Source organism: Kogia breviceps, chromosome 1 (genome assembly GCF_026419965.1).
Source record: "Kogia breviceps isolate mKogBre1 chromosome 1, mKogBre1 haplotype 1, whole genome shotgun sequence".
Taxonomy (NCBI): domain Eukaryota; kingdom Metazoa; phylum Chordata; class Mammalia; order Artiodactyla; family Physeteridae; genus Kogia; species Kogia breviceps.
The window spans coordinates 37,925,920-37,952,543 of NC_081310.1; the positions used below are offsets into that span (position 1 = coordinate 37,925,920).

At 37.4% G+C, this 26,624-nt stretch overlaps 1 protein-coding gene across 7 annotated transcripts in view; it reads left to right on the forward strand.

Annotated features, from left to right (window-relative positions):
* The window catches only part of SDCCAG8 (SHH signaling and ciliogenesis regulator SDCCAG8), a 268,459-nt gene that overhangs the window by 121,956 nt on the left and 119,879 nt on the right, over positions 1-26,624 (forward strand). For 5 of the 7 annotated variants that reach the window (XR_010840016.1, XM_059079192.2, XM_067030707.1 and 2 more), the window contains one exon: positions 17,061-17,203. Coding sequence is in view for 4 of the 7 variants with exons in the window: in XM_059079192.2 (XP_058935175.2) it covers positions 17,061-17,203 (143 nt within the window). In the remaining 3 variants the exon portion in view is untranslated. Of the gene's footprint in view, positions 1-17,060; positions 17,204-23,369; positions 23,424-24,729; positions 24,797-26,624 lie in introns of those variants that run through there. The other 2 variants (XR_010840031.1, XR_010840028.1) reach the window with 2 other exon arrangements.

Sequence of the window (26,624 nt, forward strand, 5' to 3'; positions counted from 1 at the left end):
ACATGGATTTGTACGTATTGATTTTATATGTGTTGAGCCATTGGAGACATTCATACTGTTTCTCAAAAACTTTTTTTTTTTTTTTTTTTGGCCGCACCAGTAGGTCTTGCGGGATCTTAGTTCCCTGACCAGGGATTGAACCAGGGTTCTCAGCAGTGAGAGTGCGGCAGGCATCCTAACCACTGGACCACCAGGGAATTCCCTCAAAAACTTTAATTCATATAATTTTACTTTTATGGTTGGGACAGATTACTGTTTATTCAGACAGGGACCAGATATAAACAAGTTAGCTTGTGTCTGAGAGCTCATGTGTATGAAATATATATTTGTTATATGAAATTATACTTAATATGGTGGGATACTCATACTGTGAGAGGTACACATGCACTTTGACTGATGAAGGGCTCAATAGATTCATGTCTCACTCTTCATATTCATTCCAAGATGTCCACTTACTGAGTTGAATGGTATTCAGAGTCACTTACACTTCTTCCATTTCTTTCTTGCTGTTAGACATTGCAACTCCATCATATATTCCTGTTACAGTAATGTTAACTCTCAGCCATCTGATTCTGTGATCATAATGAATGAAGACAAGGATGAAATGTACCACACAGCAGGGAAATGTGAGATTGCATCCACTGAGGGCCCTTGACATAAACCTATAGAGCAGAAACAGGGGAGCTTCCAGGTAGAAGATGAAGAATTCAACCTGGGTAGGTGGCAGGTATACCTCTGAAGTGGTAGATTCTTTCTTATCATCATGATAGATGGCTATCATTTTTAGTGCATCTCTTGATACATTTTCTGGTATTGAACCAATGCAGAATTTATTCTCAGACCATTTTAACTCCACATCACTGATAGATGCTGACCATGTGGTATGGCCAGCAATTAACAGATTAATATAAATTTAAAGAATCTTCCATCTTCCTTTATAAATTTAAGAATCTTCCATTTACTTCAACTTTGTGTTCTTTAACTTCACTTCTTTTTTACCCACAGTGTGGGGTCTTTTTTTATCCATTTTGATCTGTGACCTGCAACTAGCTCTTAGTCATGTTTGTAGCAACCTAACAACTTTTTTGCAATGCATCATTTGAAAAATTTATCACCTCTTTTTTATGGCTTTCCAAAAGTTACATCTTATTTCAGATTTTACCTCATCCAAAATCATCTTAATTCTCCTTTGTATTTCCAACAATACCTAAACTCTTAACATCAGCAGACATAAAAGGCCAAGATCTCTCTCTCCATGGTGTTTACAGTGTGAATGTATAAGCATATGATGATTTGAATGTTGTCAATACTGCACCATTTTAGAACACTGAAAGAACATAGTAGAATTGGGGACAAAAAAACCCCTCAGGTTTTTTAAAAAATAAATTTATTTATTTATTTTTGGCTGCATTGGGTCTTTGTTGCTGCACGTGGGCTTTCTCTAGTTATGGCAAGCAGGGGGTATTCGTTGTGGTGTGTGGGCTTCTCATTGTGGTGGCTTCTCTTGTTGAGGAGCATGGGTCTAGGTGCACGGGCTTCAGTAGTTGTGGTGCGCAGGCTCAGTAGTTGTGGCTCGTGGGCTCTAGAGTGCAGGCTCAGTAAGTGTGGTACACAGGCTTAGTTGCTATGTGGCATGTGGGATCTTCCTGGACCAGGGCTCGAACCCGTGTCCCCTGCATTGGCAGGCGGATTCTTAACCACTGCACCACCAGGGAAGTCCAAAACCTCAGTATTTTAAAGAAAAAAAAATTATAGACTTTATGAGTGGCCTGACATTTTGTCTGTGATGAGAGTGCAAAGCAAGCGCTTTCTCTACTCCTAGCAAGCATAAAGCATTTATTAAACCAGCCCAAAAAAGTAGTGCTATCACCTCAGCTCTTTTTTGTATACTGACCACAGAGCTGCAATGATTTTTATTTTTGCCCATGAATTTTCTGGCATCACAGAACAGCAGTGTAAGCTTGGTTTAACCAAAAAGGCTGCTGTATTGTCACAATGTAACAGAATCAGCTTTGTGTCAGGTGTCTTAAATTCTTCTCTTCTTTAGATACATACTTTTAGAAAGGCACTTCTTTTTCTGCCATAGACCATGTCATCTGTTTTGAAAACTTGTTTTGAGAGCTATTGTTGCTCTAAGGAAGTGCTTCTGAGTATGTGATCAGTTGATGCCACTTCTCTTATCATTATGGAAAGAAAAATAACCTTTTATTAAAATTATTTAAATAATATTTGCTTAGAGTAAGAATTGATTTAGTAACCAAAAACTGAAAAGTTTCACCAAAATGTTACCTACTGTATTGGGGAGGCTAAAAGGTCAAGCGCCACATTGACTTTCATGCTGTGTGGAATCTTTGTGATGTAAACTTCGGGACCTGAGGCTAAGCCTATCCAAACTCCACTTCCTCAAGGCTACCCCTAAAGTCTTATGGGGAAATGCTTCTTCAAAGTGAATCTTGGCCAGCACTTTGCAAATTGAGAGCCTTGTGTTTGCTAGTGTGACATTTGATCCCAGCCATCTGAGTTAATCTTCTCCCAGTGTCTGTCTGTGTCTTCTACCCATGCCAAATTGCAGGCCAAGAGGTTTTAGAAAGCACATTGTGTCATTTTTTTCTTCATCTTCTGTTGCATCCAGAAAGTTTGTGTAGGGAGACAATATACTGTATAGTGAAAAGATTATAGGACTTGAAATCAGACAAATCCCATTTTGAATCTCATCTCTGCCACCATATAATTTTGTATAAGTCACTAAATGTCTGTGTCTGTTTTCTCATCTGTAAAACAAGGATAGGATATTTACTTTTTTTTTTTTTTTTTTTTTTTTTTTTTGTGGTACGTGGGCCTCTCACTGTTGTGGCCTCTCCCGTTGCGGAGCACAGGCTCTGGATGCGCAGGCTCAGCGGCCATGGCTCACGGGCCCAGCTGCTCCGTGGCATGTGGGATCCTCCCGGACCGGGGCACGAACACGTGTCCCCTGCATTGGCAGGCGGACTCTTAACCACTGCGCCACCAGGGAAGCCCGGATATTTACTTTTAAAAGATTGTCATGAACACAAAATGAGATTAAAAATACAAAATTTAAAAGTACAGAATGCTAATACAGCACCTGACACATGGTAAACACTCAAAAATGATAGCTGGTATCAGTGGTACTGTTGGGCCTGAAGTAAAAACATATTAAATCAATGTTGTGTGCCCTCAACAGTGATAACCATGATAACAGCAACCTTCTGTTACTGAACTCAAGTTTGGCTGCTTGCCCCTCAAAAGCCAATAATCGAGGGGCAAGTGTCAATAGAAAGTAAAGGTGCTTCATTCAGAAAAGGTAGCGATCTGGGGAGAGGGTGGACTTGTGTCTAGAGACCAACTCTGAAGATTCTGCTCAGCCATGACAATATTTAAAAGGAAAAAGGGGAAACAATCGTAATCATTAAGGCAGGAGGTCAGATTCTTCATCATCTTTCCGTTGCATGCAGACCTGCTGAGTTCTCCTGATCTTCCTTGGGATGCTGTCTTTCTCACGCGGTCCACCTGCAGTTGGAGGCTGTCTTGCCCACATGGTCCAGCTGCACCTGTGGGGTCCACCTGCAAATTTACTAAAGGGAAGCTAGGGGTAGAGAGTCAATCATTCTTTAACTACTTAATTCTTCATTTGTACTCCTTCTAATCCAGGAAAGGAATCAATGGATCAGGCAGGCATTGTGTACATTCAGTAAAGCAGAAATCAGGAACTAGATTAAATGTTGCCTGGTAATATCGTCTTTATGATCAAGACTGGAGGAAAACAGGAATGAACAAACAGAAAAAGGGCAAAGGAGCTGCTTATACTTCTACATCTACTACAGTAAAGAGGACAGCCATTTTGTCCATTTCTAAAATGACTTTCTTACTACTAATAATATCTTTTTATTTACCTAGGCTGGTTTTCCAAGAGTCTAGTTTGGAGAGTGAGTCTTAGAAATAAATTTGGCTATATTCTAGACCAGTGTTATCAAGTAGAATTTTCCGTGATGATGAGATATTTTACACCTGCACTGTCTGATATTGCAGCCATGATCCATATGTGGCTGTTGAGCACTTCTGTGATTAATGCAACTGAGCAACTACATTCTTTATTTTAATTAAATTAAATTTAAATAGCCACAGGTAGCTAGTATAGCTCCAGACAAAACCTTATTAATGATTTGATAAAATCATTCTTAATATCTAGGAGTTAATAAAAGTGTCAGGGGGTGAATACTCAATTTCTAATGAGTACATATTTTTTACCCACACAGAACTTGATAGAAACTATTATTTATCTCCCAAGTGATAGATTGTTATGTTTTATTTTTCAATATCATATGCCACTTTACTTTTCTAAATATATTCTATGAATTCATCCATTGGGTTCTGAGTGATAAATTCATATTGTCAAATTTTCTCAGCTTCAAAACCATAGGTTCTTCTTTCTCACTATGCAAGGAAGGGTTCTAGTCTTCCTACTGTTCTGTAGTATTTTTTTCTTTTCTCCTCATTTTCTTATGTATAAAAATAAATTACCCTGTATTAATGATTATTAAATGATTTTTAAGTCACATAATGTTTAGTAGCAGGGATAATCACTACCATTGGATTAAAATAGTTCCTATATGCTACCTTTTCTTTCCAAGTAAGGTTATCCTTCAGGATTAAGATGACATAAAATTATTTAAATGGGTTTTGCATTCATTTCTTAAGATTTTTTTCCCTCAGGAAATCAGGAGAAGTATATAATAGAACTTCTCTTAATGAAATTCTTTATTTCATTCTATTTAATTTATATAAAATATGTAGTTTTTCTTTTACTATGCAAATGATACTATCAAGAGAATGAAAGACAAATCACAGACTGGAGAAAAAAATTGCAAAATACATTTCTGATAAAATCCAAAACATTAAGAACATCAAATGCTAGCCAGATTGTAGAGCAATAGGAACTCTCACCCACTAGTGGTGGGAATGCAGAATGTTACAACCACTTTAGAAAACAGTTCGGCAATTTCTTATAGAGCTAAACATAGTCTTACCATACAAACTGGGAACTGTAGTCCTAGGTATTCATCCAAATAAGCTGTAAACTTATGTCCACACAAACAGATTTATTTATTATTGCCTTACAATTGGAAGCTACCAAGATGTAGGTAAATGGTTAAACAAACTATATTACATCCATACAATAAAATATTATTCAGAGATAAAAAGAAATGAGCTATCAAGAGACAAAAAGACACAGAGAAAACTTAAATGTGTATTGCCAAATGAAAGGAGGCAGTCTGAAAAGACTATGTTACAGTATGATTCCAACTATATGACATTCTGGAAAAAGGCAAAACTATAGAGACAGTAAAAGACCAGTGGTTTCCAGGGGGTTAAGGGAAAGGAAGAAGGGTTGAAGAACAGATGATTTGTAGGGCACTGAAACTATTCTATATAATGCTGTAATGATGGATACATGGCAGTATGCATTTGTCAAAAGTCAAAGAAATACAAAAAGTGAACTTTCATAGAAACTATGGGCTTTAGTTAATAATAATGTATCAGTATTGTTTTATCAATTGTAATAAATGTATCACACTAAAGCAAAATGTTATTAATGGGAAACTTTATGTGGGAGGGAGAGACGGATTTATGGGACATTTCTGAACTTTCTGCTCAATTGTTTTGTAAACCTGAAACTTCTCAAAAAAATCCTATTTAAAAAGATGTTAAAAAAAGTATATATATATAGTTTATAATCAGAAATATACCCTACTTTTATTTTTTATATTTTTAAATTAATTTTTATTGGGGTATAGTTGAGTTACAGTGTTGTGTTAGTTTCTGCTGTACAGCAAAGTGAATCAGTTATACCTATACATATATCCAGTTAGATTCTTTTCCCATATAGGACATTACAGTGTACTGAGTAGAGTTCTCTGTGCTCTACAGTAGGTTCTTATTAGTTACCTATATTATATATATTAGTGTATATATGTCAATCCCAATCTCCCAATTTATCCCTCCCCCCTTCCACCTTGGTAACCATTAGTTTGTTTTCTACATCTGTGACTCTATTTCTTTTTTTTTTTTTTTTTTAGAGTATAGTTGATTTACAATGTTGTGTTTGTTTCAGGGATACAACAAAGTGAATCAGTTATATGATATATCCACTCTTTTTTCGATTCTTTTACCATATAGGACATTACAGAGTGTTGAGTCGAGTTTCCTGGGCTCTACAGTAGGTCCTTATTAGTTTTCTGTTTTATATATAGTAGTGTGTAGATGTCAATCCCAATCTCCAATTTGTCCCTCCCCTGGTAAGCATAAGTTTGTTTTCTACATGTGTAACTCTATTTTTGTTTTGTAGATAAGTTCATTTGTACCCTTTTTTTAGATTCCACGTATAAGCAATATCATATGATATTTGTCTGTCTGACTTACTTCATTCAGTATGACAGTCTCCAGGTCCATCCATGTCACTACAGATGGCATTATTTCATTCTTTTCTTTGGCTGAGTAATATTCCATTGTATATATATACTGCATCTTCTTTTTCCATTCCTCTGTCGATGGACATTTAGGTTGCTTCCATGTCCTGGCTATTGTAAATAGTGCTGCAGTGAACATTAGCGTGCATGTATCCTTCTGAATTTACAGTTTTCTCTGGATATTTGCCCAGGAATGGGATTGCTAGATCATTTGGTAGCTCTATTTTTAATTTTTTAAGGAACCTCCGTACTGTTCTCCATAGTGGCTGTACCAATTTACATTCCTACCAACAGTGCATGAGGGTTCCCTTTTCTCCAGACCCTCTCCAGCATTTATTGTTTGTAGATTTTTTGATGATGGCTATTCTGACCAGTGTGAGGTAATATCTCATTGTAGTTCTGATTTGCATTTCTCTAATAATTTGTGATCTTGAGCATCTTTTCATGTGCTTTTTGGCCATCTGTATGTCTTCTTTTGAGAAATGTCTATTTAGATCTTCTGCCCATATTTTGATTGGGTTGTTTGGCTTTATTATTATTATTTTTGATATTGAGCTGCATGAGTTGTTTGCATATTTTGGAGATTAATCTCTTGTCAGTCACTTCATTTGCAAATATTTTCTCCCATTCTGTGGGCTGTCTTTTCATTTTGTTTATGGTTTCCTTTGCTGTGCAAAAGCTTTTAAGTTTAATTAGGTCCCATTGCTTTATTTTTGTTTTTATTTTCATTACTCTTGGAAGTAGATCAAAAAAGATCTTTCTGTGATTTATATCAGAGAGTGTTCTGCCTATGATTTCCTCTAAGAGTTTTATAGTATCCAGTCTTACATTAGGTCTTTAATTCATTTTGAGTTTATTTTTGTGTATGGTGCTAGGTAGTGTTCTAATTTCATTCTTTTACATGTAGTTGTCAAGTTTTACCAGTACCACTTATTGAAGAGACTGTCTTTTCTCCATTGTACATTCTTGCCTCCTTTGTCATAGATTAGGTGACCATAGGTGTGTGAGTTTATCTCTTGGGCTTTCTGTCCTGTTCCATTGATCTATATTTCTGTTTTTGTGCCAGTACCATACTATTTTTATGACTGTAGCTTTGTAGTATAATCTGAAGTCAGGGAGCCTGATTCCTCCAGTTCCATTTTTCTTTCTCAGGATTGCTTTGGCTATTCAGGGTCTTTTGTGTTTCCATACAAATTGTAAAGCTTTTTGTTCTACTTTTGTGAAAAATGCTATTGGTAATTTGATAGGGATTGCATTGAATCTGTAGATTACTTTGGGTAATATAGTCATTTTGACAATGTTGATTCTCCCAATCCAAGAACATGGTATAGCTCTCCATCTGTTTGTGTCATCTTTGATTTCGTTCATCAGTTTTCTGAGTCTTTTGCCTCCTTAAGTAGGTTTTTTTTTTTTTTTTTTTTTTTTTTTTTTTTTTTTTTTTTTTTTGTGGTATGCGGGCCTCTCACTGTTGTGGCCTCTCCCATTGTGGAGCACAGGCTCCGGACGCGCAGGCTCAGCGGCCATGGCTCACGGGCCCAGCTGCTCCGCGGTATGTGGGATCTTCCCGGACCGGGGCACGAACCCGTGTCCGCTGCATCAGCAGGCGGATTATCAACCACTGCGCCACCAGGGAAGCCCTTTAAGTAGGTTTGTTACTAGCTATCTTATTCTTTTTGATGTAATAGTAAATGGGATTGTTTCCTTAATTTCTCTTTCTCATCTTTCATTGTTAGTGCATAGAAATGCAAGAGATTTCTGTGTATTCATTTTGTATCCTGCAACCTTACCAAATTCATTGACAAGCTCTAGTAGTTTTCTGGTAGCATCTTTAGGATTTTCTATATATAGTATCATGTCATCTGCAGACACTGACAGTTTTACTTCTTTTCTAATTGGGATTCCTTTTATTTCTCTTTCTTCACTGATTGCCATGGCTAGGACTTCCAAAACTATGTTGAATGAAAGTGGTGAGAGTGGATATCCTTGTTTTGTTCCTGATCTTAGAGGAAATGCTTTCAGTTTTTCACCATTGAGAATGATATTTGCTGTGGGTTTGTCATATATGGCCTCTATTATGTCTAAGTAGTTTCCTCTATGCTCACTTTCTGGAGAATTTTTATCATAAATGTGTGCTGAATTTTGTCAAAAGCTTTTTCTGCATCTATTGAGATGATCATATGGTTTTTATTCTTCAGTTTGTTAATGTGGTGTATTACATTGATTTATTTACATATATTGAAGAATCCTTGCATCCCTGGGATAAATCCCACTTGATCATGGTGTATGATCCTTTTAATATGTTGTTGGATTTGGTTTGCTAGTATTTTGTTGAGGATGTTTACGTCTATGTGCAGCAGTGGTATTGGCCTGTAATTTCCTTCTTCTGTGATATCTTGTCTAGTTTTCATATGAGGGTGATGGTGGCCTTGTAGAATGAGCTTGGGAGTGTTCATTCCTCTGAAATTTTTTGGAATAGTTTGAGAAGGATAAGTGTTAACTTTTCTCTAAATGTTTGACAGAATTTGCCTGTGAAGCTATCTAGTCCTGGACTTTTGTTCGTTGGAAATTTTTTATCAGTTTCAATTTCAGTAGTTGTGATTAGTTTGTTCATATTTTCTATTTCTTCCTTGTTCAGTCTTGGAAGGTTGTACCTTTCTAGGAATTTGTCCATTTCTTCTAGGTTGTCCATTTTATTGGCATATAGTAGCTTTTTTGTTGTGAAGATTATTTTTAATATACATATCTGCCACCTCTTTCCTCAGTGTATGCTGGCCATTATCCCCTTTACAGGAGGTATGACTGATGTTGTGGTGACCAGAGCTTGCACTGGATATTGAGCAGGGCCTCCCCTTTGCTCTGTGGTTGTCACTGCCCTGTCAGACGTGGGTCTGCTCCCTAGTTGTTGGACTAGAGGCCCCCAGATCTGTTTCTTAGCTGTGTTTCTGATCTGCAGTGTGAGGTAGGCAGGATTGGAGCACTCTCACTGGGAGGGAAGCCACTGAGTTTTCCTTCTCTGGACCTGTTCACCTGTGGCTGTGCTCTGTTGTGTCGCCTTTCACCTGTTGTGCGATCTCTCAGATTGCACTGTTGTTGACACTGCTCTTGGCCCTGCCTTAACTGTGGGTATGCCGGCAGTTTGCCCTGGTGTCTCTCAGACGTTGTTTTCACCAGGCCACCAGTGTAGATCCACTGAAGTCAGGTCCCAGGACTGCAGTAGTCATGACTATGGACCCGCTGTGGATGCTATGGGAGCAGCTCAGACTCTGGCCTGGCTCAACCCCCATGTGTTTGTGCCCACAAAGTTTACAGCTGCTAAAGCTAGACCCGTCATAGCTGCAGGAGCACTGGATGTCCGTTCAGATGTTCTGTAGGCACTGAGTTTACAAAGCCAGTGGGGGCGGTGTCAATTCATGGTTTGTGCAGCAGGGAGGAGAGATTTCAGCTTTTCTTCCTTAGTTGCATGGCCCCTGGAGCCTGGCTGTGGTTCCAGCCCCATAGAGGTCTGCTCCCGAGACAGTCCTGGAGCACACAAGTCCGCCCCGGCGAGGAGGGGCAACAGAGGCCGCAGTGGCCAAGGTCGTGAGAGTGCCCGCTGTGGTGGGGACAGGGAGCGGAGGAGAAGGCTGCAGCCTCTTGGGTCAGGGGAGCTCTGCTGGGGACAGATGCGTGGGGGAGCCTCTGGCCACGTGCACGAGATGACCTCAGGGGGGACAGGGTGCTTCGTGTCGCAGGTGACCATGGGTGGGAGCCCTTCCTAGTGCCCAGGGAGGCAGGGGCCGGTGCGTGGGGAGAGAGGCTGCAATGGCGGCCCTGCCCCTTGCGTGTCACTCAGCAATGGTGCTTAGCGTCTATGGCCATCAGGGTTTTCTCCACAAGCATTCCAGTTGCGGATTGCCTCCCTCCTGTTCCCTCAGGCTGTCTCCTCGCAGCCTACAGCAGTCCTCTTCCTGGGTTTGCTTTCCAAACCCCACATTCTAGCTTCCAGGCCCCGTCTGCACCAGCGGACACACATCTCAGGCTGGGGTACGGACCATCTGTGTAGGTCTCACTCTGTCCTGCCTGCCACTGACCAGTTGCTGTCTCTCCTCTAATAGCCCCCGATGCTCCCCTTCTGTCCCAACTGATCTCCCTGCCAGTGAGGGGGCTCCCCCAGATGCAAGAACCTCTCCTCTCCTTCAGCTCCCGCCCCCAGGGAGCTTTCCCTCTTCCTCTCCTCTTCTTTTTCTCTTCTTTTTTCTTTTGTCCTACCCAGTTACACAGGGGTCTTTCTTGTCCTTTTAGGTGTCTGAGGTCCTCTGCTAGTGTTCAGCCAGTGCTGTGTGAGACTTGTTCCGCTTCTTGATGCATCTGTGGGGAGAGGTGAACCCCTCATCCTCCTACTCCTCCACCATCTTGACTCCTTCCCTACTTTTAAAATTGTAGGATCATGAAATCGATTTTATGGGGTGAAACCAGAAGTTTTTTTTTTTTAAACGTGGAATAAAATAAGAAGGAATAGGAAATGTCTGAGTGCTTCACATAGAATGAGGATTAATATTGTTTTATGAAATGATAGTTACATGTATACATATATGTGGGAGAGCATGCATGTTTCTAAATTGTGATGTAACATGGATTTGTTACTATGGATCTTGGTTAAAAAGAGAAAAAAAGAAAAAGATTAAAAGCTATTGTCTAATTTATGGTATGGTATGGAGGAGCAATGTCAGTACATCTGGTTCAAGACTTAGATTTACTTCTTTGGACAATCATTCAATGTTTTTGACCCTCAGTTTCTTATTTGTATAAACAAGGATACCTGCCCTATATGCTTCATGCAGTTATTTCAAAAATGAAATAAATTATAAGGTGATATACAGTTGTAGCACTCCTTGTTCCTTTAGAGTGGTTTGTCAATTATTTTATATTGAAGAAACTCAAGGCTTACAATAGAAATCATTTATGCTCATGTTCATCAATCTTCAGGTCATCTGGAGTATGATTGATCTGTTGTGCTGCATTTGACTGGGTGGCTCTGCTTCAGGTTGTGGGTTGTGGGTTGTCTTAGCTATCGTTTGGGTTTGGTTGTGATCCACATGTATTTATTGTGTGGTCCAGGCAAAAGGGGCAGCAGATATCCCGGGCATGCTTTTCTCATGGAGAATCACCAGAATATAAAAACAAAGTCAAACCACATAAACATATTTATGACTTCTGCTTTCATTATAGACATGAAAATTCCATTGGCCAAGTGAAATCACATGGCTAAGCCCAGAGTCACTGGGGAGAGATAGCATATTCCAATCCCATTGGAAGGATGATAGAAGTGAATATTTGCTGAAGAATAATGTAAAGTATTACATTACCCCAAAATCATTTCATCCAAACTTTTCTTAAGTACTTCATTCTCAAATATGAAAAGACAGCCAAGTATCACTAGGTATTTGAAGAAAGCCTCATATAATAGAGTGTCTAAAACACATAAATAGCAAAAAAGGCAATATTAGCAGAGGGGAACATTTAAAATACTTTAATATTTTAATGGAGACATACAATATTATATTAATAAGGTAAAAATAGCATGCTATATAAAAACAATGAAAAAAAGAAATAGCTCATGGAAATGAAAACTGTGCTAAAATTTTTTCCTTAAATTCAATAGAATTTTTGGAACATGAAGTCAAGGGACTATCTCAGAAGTTAGAATCAGAAAACAAATAGAGAAAATATATAGGAAGATTAGATGATCAATTCAACAGAGCCAAAAACCAATGTCCAGGAGTTCCAGGAAGAGGAATTATTAAAATATATAGCATCAAAATATTTTAAAATAATAGTACAGGAAAATTTCTTCAAACTAAAGAAAACAAACCTCCAAATTGAAAAGGGCCTACTGAAAACCCAGCACAATGCATGAAAAAAGGCCCATCCCAAAGTCTAACATTGTAAAATTTCAAAATTCCAGGGAAAAAAATTATTATAAAAGCTTTCAGAAACAAAAAAGCAAATCATAGACCAAGTATTAGTAATCAGAATGGCATAGGGCTTTTAAATTGTAATATTACAATCTTGAAGACAGTGGAGTAATCCCTTAAAAATCCTGAATGAAAATTAATTTCAGCATAGATATTCATACCTAGCCAGATTATCAAGTGCATGCATAGAATAACAGCATTTTCAGGCATACAGATACCTTTTGAAAACGTATTATTCATGTAACCTTTCTTGTGAAAGCTACCTGGAGAATGTACTTCAACCAAAAAAGGGAGTAAACTGTAAAACAGGATGACTTAAAACCCAGAAAATAGGAAACTCTAATAGGAGCATGGGTAAGGCTTAACCCAAGACAGATCAACCAGGCCAGACATAAGTCACCAAGAAGGATATATCTAGGAAAATAATTTAAGAGAACTGATGATTTATCTGATATGTTTCATTATTTGAAAAAATTTTATTGATGGGTATTTGAGTGACCTGTTTGAACATTTGGGTAAAAATGTTACTTACCTAGAAAAATAACTATTAAAAAGCAAGCAATTAATTCTACATAAATAATAAAATCTTTTACAAGAAAATTAATTTAAGCAGAATAATGCTTGTCTCAGTAGTGAATAATTATAATGTGAATGAACTACTGACTAATGATTTAACCAAAATTGTTATATGGGAGGATGAGGTAGGTATATTGGGTGGTATAAGAGAGCTAAATCACTACCTTTTTAAATATAGGAAGTCAGTAGATGATGTCTAATGTAGCAAAATCAAGGGATAGCATTATAAGTCTGTTACTTAAAAGTATGAAGATAAATATCAGGGGTGGATACTGTGTACCATTGAGGATCAGGCTTGGAGATAGGTGTACTATCTGACTTAAATTAGGCATATTACTTTGATAAGAAAATCTAATAAATAATTATAATAAAGTTTACCATGATTAATAAGAAAATTTGGTACATTACAGATTATAAATGAACAGTAATGAGTCTCCCTTTCTCCATATCCCATCGTTGGTACTATTCTCCTGAGGTAGCCACTTTTAACAGTTTCTACTTTTAGTTATTCCTGTGGTTACATTCATGACTTGAAGTGTATCTTTTGGTACAGTGTAAAGCTATCTGGACTCGTCTTTGCCTGGTTAGCCAAAAGATGGCCATATCAAACTGCATTGTACATTGCAGGTTAATAGTGTACTTTGAGAATAGTGTACAACTGGCCTACGACTGTTGTCGGTCTTTAATCCCTGAGCCACTACATACAGCCAAGGAAGCAGCCTTGACCTAGTTGGGTGAGGCAAAGGGTTACCCTGCCAGTGGGAGTATGGCATTTCTGGCAAGAGATTCCTCTTCTAACTGTTGGAGTTAGATGCCATGGCAGATTTTCCTGACTCAGGGAGTAAGTGTTGAGCCCTGGTCCAGCTGGTTAGATTATTTGTTGACTTTGATTATCTGCACCAATAAGCTGTTTCTCTGGCACAGATAATCAGAAGCAGGCAGTAATTTTCCATGTTGCTAGCAAAAATGCTTTTTGCATTTTGAAATTATAATAAAGTTTTATTCAGTTTTCTCCAAAATAGGACTTTATCCGGAAATTTTATTGAACTAAATCAAGAACTCTTTAGTCCTCAGTGATAACTATATATCCTTAGGCAGGTCTTTTTCTTCTACTTATATTTTTGCTCTTCTTGAAAGACAGAGAAAAATCAGTAGTAATGATACTAGCTGTCTTTTTTTCAGCTCTTATTATATGCTAGGCACTCTGCTAAGTACTCATCATCTCATTTTATCTTCACAGTAGTTTTAGGAGCTTGCTAGAGTTATCACTTCCATTTTAGACTGAAGAAACTGGTAAGAGTTGTGTCACTTGTCCAAGGTCACAGAGCTGGAAAGTGCCAGAGCTGTGTCTGAAACCCTGATTTGTGTTGACTCTTGCTTGGGCCCATGTTCTTTATCTCTATGTTTGACTGACTTTCAGTTTGGCCTCTGACTTTTTATTACATGAGATTAAGAAAGCAGCTGCTTTATACTTAAAACCTAATTACCAATGTAAGGTTACATACGTTGTTGTTGTTGGAAAGTACTTTTAAAAATTGTTGCACATTTTCTTTTTTATTTTAATTAATTAAATTTATTTTATTTTTGGCTGCATTGGATCTTCGTTGCTGTGCGTGGGCTTTCTCTAATTGCAGAGAGCGGGGGCTACAACTTGTAGTGTGCGGGCTTCTCATTGCAGTGGCTTCTCTTGTTGCGGAGCACAGGCTCTAGATGCTCTGGCTTCAGTAGTTGTGGCACGCAGGCTCAGTAATTGTGGCTTATGGGCTCTAGAGCACAGGCTCAGGAGTTGTGGCGCACGGGCTTAGTTGCTCCGCGACATGTGGTGATCCCCCCGGACCAGGGCTCGAACCTGTGTCCACTACATTTGCAGGCAGACTCCTAACCACTGCACCACCAGGGAAGTCCTTGCACCTTTTCTTTTGAAGAAAGTTTGGAATTTTATACAGTTTCTATTTCTGTCATTTTTTTGTATCCTCTCAATTCAAAATTCTTTGTTGTCTCCTGATAGCTCTCCTTTTATTTACGTATACTAATCGTGTTCTCTTTATACTTCTGTTTTAAGTGTCTCTGCTTCTCATGTTTGGAGTATTGCACCTGTCTTTTTGTGGTCTCCCTACTGCCAATCTCTACTATCTTAATGATCATACACATTGATCCAGTTTTTTGAAGCTCTGCTCTCATATTGCATACCTGTTTAAACCATTTTTTCCTCATTCTCTATAAGAAAAATACAGCTTTATAAATCTAGAATTCAAGATGTTTCATAATTGGTCTAATCTATCATTCCATGAGTTTTTGTGGCCTTACCTTCTTTCCCACTTTTCTTGCCCATGCTAGTGTATCCCTAATCTGGCCTACTGAAGCACAGATTTTCTCTAAATCTCACTTGTTGTTTTTTATATGCTTTGTATTTTGATAGTCTTTTTGTGTGTTTATGTCTCATTTACTCAACTGAATTGTTAAGTCCTGAGTGTAGAGATGGAAACTCTCTGAGTCCACCATAATATTTAGTATAGATTCTTGCATATAGCACTATGTAAAAAAATTAATGAATGAATTTTTGAAATTTTAAAATTAATGTATAATTCCAATTCTATATTTCTTTCCTTTTTTGTTAATTTCATAAATGTTAGATAAAACTTAGGAGACTTTTCTGTTATATTTTTCCATCTCTTTAATTATGTTTAGTTATGAATGGCAATATATTGATGTAACTTTAATGGTTAAAAATATTTTAAACAAATCAGTTTCACTTAGTATCCTAATCTGAAAGATATAGAAAATCTACTCTGAATGAAAGCAATATACTCATTATTACTTAGGTTTTTTAAAAAATAAATAACTTATAGTAAGTTGTTTTATTATATTGTTGGTAATGTACAGTTTTGATGGGGATAAACTGAATATTTGTAGGGTAATAAATGTAGAAAAATAAATTATTTAGTTTATCCTGCCTGATATATTAAATATAGTTGTAGATTGTTCAGAATATTGAGTAATGACATGAGGAAATTAGAATGTACTTAAATACCAAGTTTAAAACTCTACTTAGACATTGTTTTGTTTTCCAAGAGTGGATTGCATTTTTGTGTATTAAAATTGCTTCTTGCTTTCTGCTGAATTTGAAAATGTTTCAACCCTTTACTTTCCCCTTTTTTGTTTTTCTTGTTTTAGTAGTCTGAATATTTATCTCTTCTATTTTCTTTTTTAAAAATTATGGATGTTCCATAATAAACAAATATTTGTACTTTAATGTATAAATTATTTAAACTATGTTCTATGTAACATATTTTTGCTTTGAAATATTTGAGTTTCAGTAAAAAAAGGATAATTTCATACTGAGACCAAAGAATAAACTATCATAAATTTTCATATATTTTAGATGTTTATTAATCTTAGAGTGCTTTTGTTGCCTTTTTAAAATGCAATTATAATGCAATATTATTTTAGCTCAGAAATGTCATACATTCAAAACGCTTGAAGGTTCTCATGCTTTATTTTTTTCCTAAACTATTTTTTTCCAAATAATATTGTGCATCATAATGATGCCTTCTTTTACACCTCACATTTTTCTTAAAGATATCTTAAATTATTTTACGATCTAATTTGGTTTTTAAAACATCCAAATGAAACCATAAATGTATCTTTTAAAAAAAAAGTCTCATATTTGATGTAAATCACTGCACATGTCTGATCCAATCTCACAAACAGAAATGTTGTGTTTTAAAAATAGTGACTTTTTAAGTTCGTATTATTTTTCAAAGGGACTGAGCCTTAGACTCAAAGTGCAGATGATCCATTTTGACTATTCTCATTTAATCATTTCATTTTTAAAATTAGACTGAATCTTACGATCTGAAAAATCCTTACTAATGTGCAGTTTGGGCTGTGTTAATGCCCTTTGTCATAAAATGGAAGCTAGCCTAAATTTTCTAATAATTTTTCATCACATTAAAATTCATGGCAAAAAAGAAAAATGAGATAATTTTGAATTTCAAGTGCATATATTTTATAGGATGCTTCTTCCCTCTTCTCTCTACCTAAGGAAATAGAGAAATTGAGTTTAGAACTGAGTGAAAGCAAGCAGCGCTTGGAACAGGGGCAGCAGAAGGCAAGCCAGGCCAGAGAGGAGTGCCTGAAACTGACAGAACTGCTGGGCAAATCTGAGCACCAACTGCACCTCACCAGGTACTGCCTAATCCCATTATGCACCACAGCACCAATTTCATTCCTCTGATTTTTGCCACAGGCTTCCAAACAGTTGTTAGAGTTAAGTCTTAGTCATTCAATTCACACACAGTTTTTAGGCATATTAAGAAAAGTGGAGATGTGTTAAGCAAAACACCACCCAGACATGTGAATGATAAGTGTGGCAGGGAATTACTGATATATTACAAAACCTCTCATCTACAATGCTCAAATATTTAGGTGATTCTCTATCAATATAAGCAAAATGACATATTTCTGCTACCACTACCTGCCTCTCCTGTCAATTCTGTGTCTAATAAAAATGTTGAACTGAAGTATCTGAGGAGTATATTTAGGAAAATAATCAGATACTGTCAGTGGTGAAAGAGACAAAGTAAAAGACATTCTAAGATGCAAACTGAGATGGAACTGATACAAAATAAGCAACCTGAGTCCTAAGGAGGTGTAAAATTTAGAGATGAAATTGATTAGCACTGTTCATGTTTAAACCATTACTATAACCATGCTTACACTATCGTGATTTCAGATTACATTGCTTCCATCATGAGATATTGTGACATGATCATCATTGTCATAAAACTTTAGTAAACATGTAGCTCAGCCCTAAATTACAGTAAGACATTTTTGGTAGTAAACATTGGACAATTTGCTGTATTGAGAACACACACACACATACATAAATATACACAGAGAAAAATTTAAACTGAAATTGTAGGTAAGTCACATTACCATATAAATGGGTTTCTTTTCCCTTTGAGTTTTAGTACAGTTTTTCAATTTTCAGATCAAGGCTTTGGGTTTGTTCAATTCTTAGAGTTTTTCAGTTTTTAGAGAGAACTTTGTCTAAATACACATGTAAGTTTATAAAATTTAGTTTATTCATAAATTAGAAAAACACTAGTCTTCTAATCATAGTAATATGTTGAATTTAAACTATGAAAGGGGACTGATCCCTTTTACATTAAATATGACAATGTAATTCTGAGCACGGTAGATAACAGATGGAGAAAAGCACCACTTGAACAGCCTGCATTTGGAGAAAAAAAATATTCTAGAGGTTGGTGAACCTCCCAAAGTTTTGGGTTAGTGTTAAGATGCCTCTAGTTCTGTTAAAATCAAATTTGGTTAAAAACATTTTGTTATGATAATACTCCAAATGGTTTGCCAACTTCCTTTTTAAACAATGAAAGAAAAAGAGAAGAAAGAAGGAGAAAGAGAGAAAGGAAAAAATGAAAGAAAGAAAACAAATCATTTATACATGTGTGATATCTGGAAAAATCCTAAGAGATGAAACACTTTTATGAGAAAAAATTGCTTAATATTATAGAATAGTAACCATTCTTTTAATGCCCATTTAGAGTATTGTCATTGTAGAACTGAGAATGTAATGTTAACATAGTTCCTGTGGTTATTTAATCTTAGAAGTTTTGGAATTTAGCTTGATCATGATAGTTAATCGTTCTTCTTCTCTGTCAGACTCCTATTGAGAACCAACCATTTGTGTGCTAAGTACCACTAACCCACAGAAATAGGACAGCTTTTAATGTCTCAGTGTGGCTGAGCTTCAATAAATAAATATTAATGCTGCTTTTGTCCCCTTTGCCATTCTCTCTTATTCAGAGAGTTAATTTCTGAAGTCAAAGTCCATAGAGAGCTTTCCTGTGCAGTATCAATTTGTACTGTCTGACAAGATCCATTTCTTGCAAGTAAAGCATATTAAGATGCAGCAACTGCTGAAAATGGACTGGTGGTAACTAATTCCTTTGTTCTTAAGAAAAACGGTTTTGCATGATTCCATAGAAAGGTTTTTCTATTGAGCTTCATTTACAACAAGTCTACCAAAATTTAACTTAGTCTTATAGAAAATAAAACTTAATTACCTATTTTCTAAATGTAGTACTCTTTTGTAAGCATTTTATACTTAGTCTATATTGATGTTTTATAAAATCCACATTCATAAATTTAAAGATGACAAGTAAAAATGGAAGGGACTGTGTATATCTCTCTTTTGCCCTGAAAATGTGACTTGGTTGTTGGGCTAAATATTTCTGATATATAATTTGGGGTTTTTTACAGTTTTCTTCCCCTCACCATTCTTTATTGATTCATATACTCAAGTGTGTGACTGGGAAACTTCACGTCTTTCCTTTTCAGTGTAAACCAGCTGAAATAAATAAATCCCACACAGGTAGTGCTTCATTTAGTCTTAATTTAAATATTTTGAGTGGCATATTCTAAACAAAGTTTAAAATTAAATATGAAAAAGATGATATAAAGTAATAATAAAATAAGGATTCAAATCTTCTAGGGCAAAGATAATTAAAACTGGGGTAGAAATCCATAGGCCAATCTGAAAGAAAAATAACCTGTAACTTTTTTGGAATTTCCCTTTATTGTCTAATTGGACTTAAAAATGGAAAATAGAAATTCATTTATTGAAGGACCCAATTAGTAAATATAACATTCACTTATTTAACAAGTATTTATTGAGCACCTACTATCTTTTAAGTACATTGGATGGCCCTGGACATAGAGAGAAAAAAAAAATTCAGTTCCTACCCTTAGGTTGTTCACACTCTACTAAGGAGCCAGATCTATATATGCAATTATAGTAAAGTGTGATAACAGTGTAATTAGAGAAGTGAAGATTGCCACAGGAGCACATATAAAGGAGAACTGGCTCATTCTACATTGCAGCTGAAGGTGATAGGGAAAGCTTTCTGAGTTCATGAATAGGAGTCCTCAAAGTGGAGAAAGGTGGGGTGAATACCCCAGGTAGAGGGAACAATATATGCAAAGACATAAAGATGGGAGGGAATATAAACTCTGCAGTCACATTAGGTGTTTGGCAAGAGATAAACCTGGAAAGGGGAGAGGAACCAGAGGAGGGTCTTGTGGGCCATATTCTGGAGTTACTCTTGATGTACTTTAATCGGGGCTGCCGACATGACCAACTTTTTGGGTTGGGATCCTGACTCAGACAGCTGTGTGGAGAGTGAACTTGGAGAGTTGTTGTAGGAGACAAGAAGGCCAGTTAGGACAGAGGTGGCAGCTACAGCCCATAGGCCAAATCTGGCACATCATCTGTTTTTTTATGGTCCATGAGCTATCAATGCTTTCTATATTTTTAAAGGGTTGGGGGGAAAAAAGAAAAACAATGTTTTATGACACATAAAAATTATACATGCATAAGTAAAATTGTATTGGACATAGCCATGATTATCCTTTATGTATTATGTATAGCACTGCTATGGCAGAATTGAGTATGGTCCTCAAAGCCTAAAATATTTATTATCTGGCCCTTTATAGAAAACGTTTACGGTTCCTCAGTTGCGAGGCTGTTTAACTCAAATAAGAAGTCAAGAGAGCTTGAACTATGATAGGATCCAATGTGTATTTAAAGAAGGTAATTGAAAGGCACTGTGAAAACATATTGGTTGTGGAAGAGATGATTGGCAGAGACTCCAATTAGAATATAAGTACAGTAGTACTCCTCAACTGTGACTAAGCCAGTAAAATGGAAAGGAAATAGTATCTTCAAGAGGCATTTAAGGTAGTGATGAGAGAGGCTAGAATTAAAGGTGATTCCAAAGTTTCTAGCCTGTATTAACTGGATGATCCATCAATTCAACTAGGGAATGTAAAAGGAGTAGCAGAGGAAAGAATATGTTTTATTTCGGAACTCCGATGGAGATGTCCAGTGTAGATCCAGCATGAGGAGAAAGATCAGGACTAGAGGTTTAGATCTGGATACTTTTATATAAAGATATTATAGCCAAAGGAGTGGGTGAAAGCATGTAGAGAGGACCATGTTTTCAAGTACTGTGGAAGAATGGCTAAAGAGACTGAAATGGGACCTTCAGTGTATAAGAAAAGAATAAAGAGTGATTCAAAGTATGCTTTTGGTGAAGTAACAATTAAAACCACACACTTTACTAAGGGGGGGGCGGTTGGTAGGTATCCTAGGGTTAAGGAAACTGAGTTATAGTATCTTCTCACAGGCATTCACTACCTTTGCAACTTTTGACAAATTACTTAATTTTTTGAACCCACATAACTTACCTATAAAATTAGGTTAGACTAGATCATCAAGTTTCCTTCCAGCTCTGATAGTCAATGATTCTAACAATGATTTAAGGCAATGCATTATTAAATTCCTGTTTCTGGACATTAGGTACTTAAATTGCTTGGAGTATCCTGTGTTTAAAATGTTTCCTTAGTTTGAAACTCAAAGAGATTTCATAGAAATGTCCTTCCTACTCACCATTTACATTCATCATAATTTAGGCTCTGCCAGCTTCTTATAAGGGTTATGAAAGTACTCTCCTAACATCCTTCCAATCTCTTGTGCCAACCACTGCTAAGTGGATATCCATAAGCACTGTCTTGACTCTGTTACCTGCTCTCAAAACCTTCCTTGGTGCCATGCTATTGTAGAAGGTCCAGACCTCAGCATTTAAGGTTGCCTGACAGGCTCCCAACCTTCTGGTTTTATTTCATTGCTACCAGTTTCATCCTCTCACATGCTGATTTCCAACATGTGATTTAAGCAGATGCAGCCCTCCTTCAACTTTTGGACTTTTCTCCCCTTTTACTGTACTCTACACCCGGAATACCCCTTTGAGCTTCTCTAGCCCTATTGTAATCTTACCTTCTTTTCCAGGTCTCTCTGAAATCCTGATTTTTCCACTGTAGTCCTCCCTGATGACCCATACCAGAGGGAGCACGTTTCCCTCTGAATCATCCTTCCTACTTAGAGCTAAAGGCACTTCCTACTACTGAACAAATTCCTCAAAACAGGAAAAATTAAAATCTGAAAAAAATAAATTCATACTCTGAAGTTTTTATGTACCTGCTAGTCTTCTCTTTTATAATGCATTATTCCTCAAGTGGGAGGAGAGGCCTCCTTAATATTATATTTTTCAGAGCACCTACCTCAGCCCTTTGCAAAGAGTTGGAGCTCAATAAGTCATTATTATAGGAATGGTTAATATATTGCAAGTTTACAACTATTTGTTCAAAGCCCAGTATTGATATATAAATAAATATATACATATATATGTATTATCAGGTATATCAGGGTAAAAAATAGGACATGGAGATAAGATCGAAAATTTTTGTTGGGAATTTTTCTTGTACATATTATACTATATTATGATTTTGTAATTATTTTTTTCACATTTAACTTAGTATGCACATACATGTTTAAGCATAGCCAAATCAAATGATAACCATTCTAACAATTCAAGTAGGGTTGGTAAAGTGTAGTATGCCTCTCCCCTAAATATGCTCACTTGAAAACCTCAGACATACACACACACATACACACACACACACACACACACACACACACACACAAGATTTTAAACTAGAGGTCTCTGTAATTAAAAGATGGCCCCTCTGACAGTGTTTGAAACCAGTGCCTAATAAACGTGATCATTAAGCATACATAGCCCAGTATACATGAAAACAAAAGCAAGGCTACTCCCTTCCCAGTTATGTCTTTGCTAGTAGTAGTCAAACAATTTCTTGCTTTTCAATAACAAACTTCGAAGTACATTTAAAGATATCTGTTCATGTATTTGCTCACTCTGCATGGAACATTTCCTGTTACAAGACACTGTGCTAGGAATGATGGAAGATGTAAATATAAAATAGCTTCATATGCTGCCCTTCAGAAGCTTAGAGGCTAGTGGGGAAGAAAAAAATACAAAAAGAGTTGGTAAGATAAATGATAAGATCCAGAAGGGAGTTTCCAGATAAAGTATTACAGCGACAGAGGGACAGGTAATTTCTTAGCGATCCTTGGTAGCATTTGGATATAGGAAAATGGAAATGAAGGAAGTTTCATGGGAAATTCCAGAGGGAAAAATGGCATTTGGGAGGTATACATGCATACATGAGAGTAAGTTAAGTACATTCAAGTATCAGTCTCTGAGGTTAAGAATATATTCATCTTAGGATTTGCCTGGTACCATGGCACATTAAGTAGCTTTTAAAAAAATAATAATAGAGTTGGGAGCTAAAGGCAAGGGGCCATCATTTACTGAACCTCTACTGTGCTCTGGGAACTGAGCTAAGTGCTTTTCATTTATCCCTCCCAATAGCCCTGTAAGATGCAGACTGTTATTTCCTTGTTTTACAGTTGATGCAACTAGGCACTGCGAAGCAAAATGATTCATCTAAGGTCACACAGCTGGTATGTATTTGAAACCCAGCAATTTGCTGGCAAAGCCTATACAGTTATCCATCAGGCTGTAGTTCTATGTGAATTAGTAGGAAAATGGATTAATGCGATTGTTTCTAAAAGACAACCAAGAAAATCTGTAACGTAAATTTATAATAGAGACTAGTGTTAGCTGCTCCCTTATACACTGATATAAATACCTGTCAGTTGGGCTTCCCTGGTGGCGCAGTGTTTGAGAGTCCGCCTGCCGATGCAGGGGACACAGGTTTGTGCCCCGGCCCGGGAGTATCCCACATGCCGCGGAGTGGCTGGGCCCGTGAGCCATGGCCGCTGAGCCTGCGCATCTGGAGCCTGCGCATCCGGAGCCTGTGCTCCGTAATGGGAGAGGCCACAACGGGAGGCCCGCGTACCGGAAAAAACAAACAAACAAAAAAACACCTGTCAGTAAACTGTAGTCTTGGCTGTGCTTTTCCTAAGAAACAGTGTCCTTTGGCTCATCATTTGCCTTAGTCATTTAACACATTGTAATACAACTATCATTCTCCTTTACTTCACTCCTTTTTAACCCAAGAGGAAAGAGAGACTTTTATTAAAAAGTGGAAATTCCTTCACATATTTGTTTTTGACATGTCCCAACATCTTTAAAAAGCTATAGAATTTAAATCCCTCTCACAAGACTACCACTTACATACATGTGGGCAGATTACTTTATGATATTACATATTAGTCTCCAGCTTATATCAGCAGGGCTACCTTTAAAATGTGTATTTCTCCTTTTACATAAATAACATTTTTAATGATATGTACTTCAAAGCACTTCTCAGATCAGGAATCTAAGGGAGGTCCATAAAATAGGTATTATGCTATGACCTACTATTGTGATCTAGATGGGACAATTTGACCTTATGACCTCAAGAGATAGCACCTTGAGCTATAGTGTTTGTATCTTTTTGAAAGTGAGAAAGAGTATAAGAGAGAAGTCACCAGGTTATCTGATTATGATGGATGCTTTACTTGGGGAGAGGTGATTAAGGCTTTCCATTCCAGAGCCTTTAGCTTCCACCTAATAACTATTGGTAAGTGCATTCTTAGTGGTTTGACCTCTCAGATTACCAGTATGAGTCAGGACTCTTTGGTTGAGGTAATAGAAATCCCAAAAGGGGGAATTATCAGTTTGATAACCAGACCATGTAAAACCCAGGTGCGACTGGGGCCTTGGGGTTTCTTGGACCAGGGACTCCAGGCGGTACCATTGTGCAGTTATTTTCTGTCAATCGCAGGGCTCGACTCCTGTCTGAATGTTGGCTCATTCTTTCAGGTTCTTCCACAGCATGGAGCCACAGACTTCCATCTGAGCTAAACATAAATCAATCTTGATTTCAAACTGTAAGAATGTGACGTCCTGGCTCCTCCACTTCCAATTCAGAACCTTCAGTTCAAATTTCAAAGCTGACTCATGTGCACACACACCCTTTTGGGTGCTGTGGCTGGCAGCCTTGGCGGAACCTCAAGAGTAAGGGAAGAGAGTTGTACTAAGCAAGGGGAGGTGTTCTTACTAGGGGAAGGTTGTCAGGATCCTGAGTAAATAAAACAACAGATGTCCCTTCTATTGTCTTTTTAACAATCCCGCTTTTTCCTTTGGCTAAGCGATGTTTGGAAGTGGAAAGAGAAAGAGGAGTACATCTCTGTTATGTTGGTTTGGGAGAGATTCTCTATTGTCAGCATAAATCCAAGGAGGCATGATCAGTTCTCCACAGGGATGCTTTGTGGTTTTATTTAAAGAACTCTTAGAATATAAAAAGAGAGATATAAAGGATGCATACATAGGTGAATGTTTAGCATGTGCCAAGCACTGTGCCTTGTTTTCCTATAACAGTGCTATATAGTAAGTGTGGTCCATGGTGGGCTGTAGGTTACTACTCTGTGGGAAGATAGATCCAAAGGTGAGAGTGTTTGGAGACGTTTTTTATCATTTTAAATTGCCACAATATCCAAGTACATGGTCAGTGTGCTCTTTTTTTTTTTTGTATCTTTAAGTTAAAAAAAATTTCTAATAATTCTTTTTTTTTGCATTTTACAAAGCTAATGCTTTGTAAAAGATTGGATATTTTACACAAGAAGCGTGAGACACCGTGCTTTCTCAGTCAGACCAACAAGCCCAAGGAAGCCGAGTCTTGGAAGGGTGAGACAAGGAGTCACACAGGGGGAAGGAGGAGGCAGAGTTTGAACTGGGTCCATCAAACTCTAGAACCTGTGATCTGGATTCATGTTCCCAAAGAAGCATAAAAATATAATTCAAAGCTAAATAGAAATACTTTGGGGATTGTAAATTCTCAGTTCATGGGCCAGGAAGCAGGCCTTTTTCATCTCTGTGTCACCAGCACCAAGTTTGTCAGCAGGCTGTTTGACAAGATCTCTGTAAATGCTGGATAAACGTGCCTTTCGTTTTTGTTGTTAGTGAAAAATTCAGAAGGAACTGCACTCTTCTTCAGGTGACAGCTAGCTTAGGTCAAAAGACCAAGGTTTCAGTATCTCTTCATTTGAAGGGAATGGTATAACATTGACATGTATTCCTGCTATTCCATAGTGAACTGTATCCTTTTTTTCCAAATTATTGAGGAATTTTTAGCCTTAAGTTTCCATTTAAAAGTTAAGTTCATTTTTTTTCTTATACTCCTTTCATGAATAAATTAAGCAGAGAACGTGTCAAAAATAATTTTAAATGGATATATGTGCAACCAACATCTTCAAGTCTTGAAATAGACAGCCTTGGTACTGTTTTAAATTGCGTCCTCTTTTCCTTCCCCCACCCAGTATCAGAGGGAACAGGCTGTCAGAGAGCCAGGAAAGACAAGGCATTTCATTTTGCTCTGGTGGACACCACGTTGCCCAAGCCTACTCTGCTCCACCTGTTTGATGGGCTAAGAACCCTGGTCTCAGTGTGGCCCGGGGCAGGAGAGGTTAGAGTCAGAGGCTGCCAGGGAATGTGTCTCTGAAGGTTCTGCTTAACGTTCCCTGGCTTGCTTCTCTCAGTCTGTGAAGCCCGAATGTGTGTGCAATGAAAATCCACGCTGGGATGTACTCTTCTCCCTGCCGCACAGGCCCACAGCCTGGAGCATGGTGGTGGTGGCTGCCAATTCATTTTCTGAAGAAGCCCAGAGGAAACTGAGACGGCATTGTCCACACCACTTGCCTGATTCAAAACAATGAACA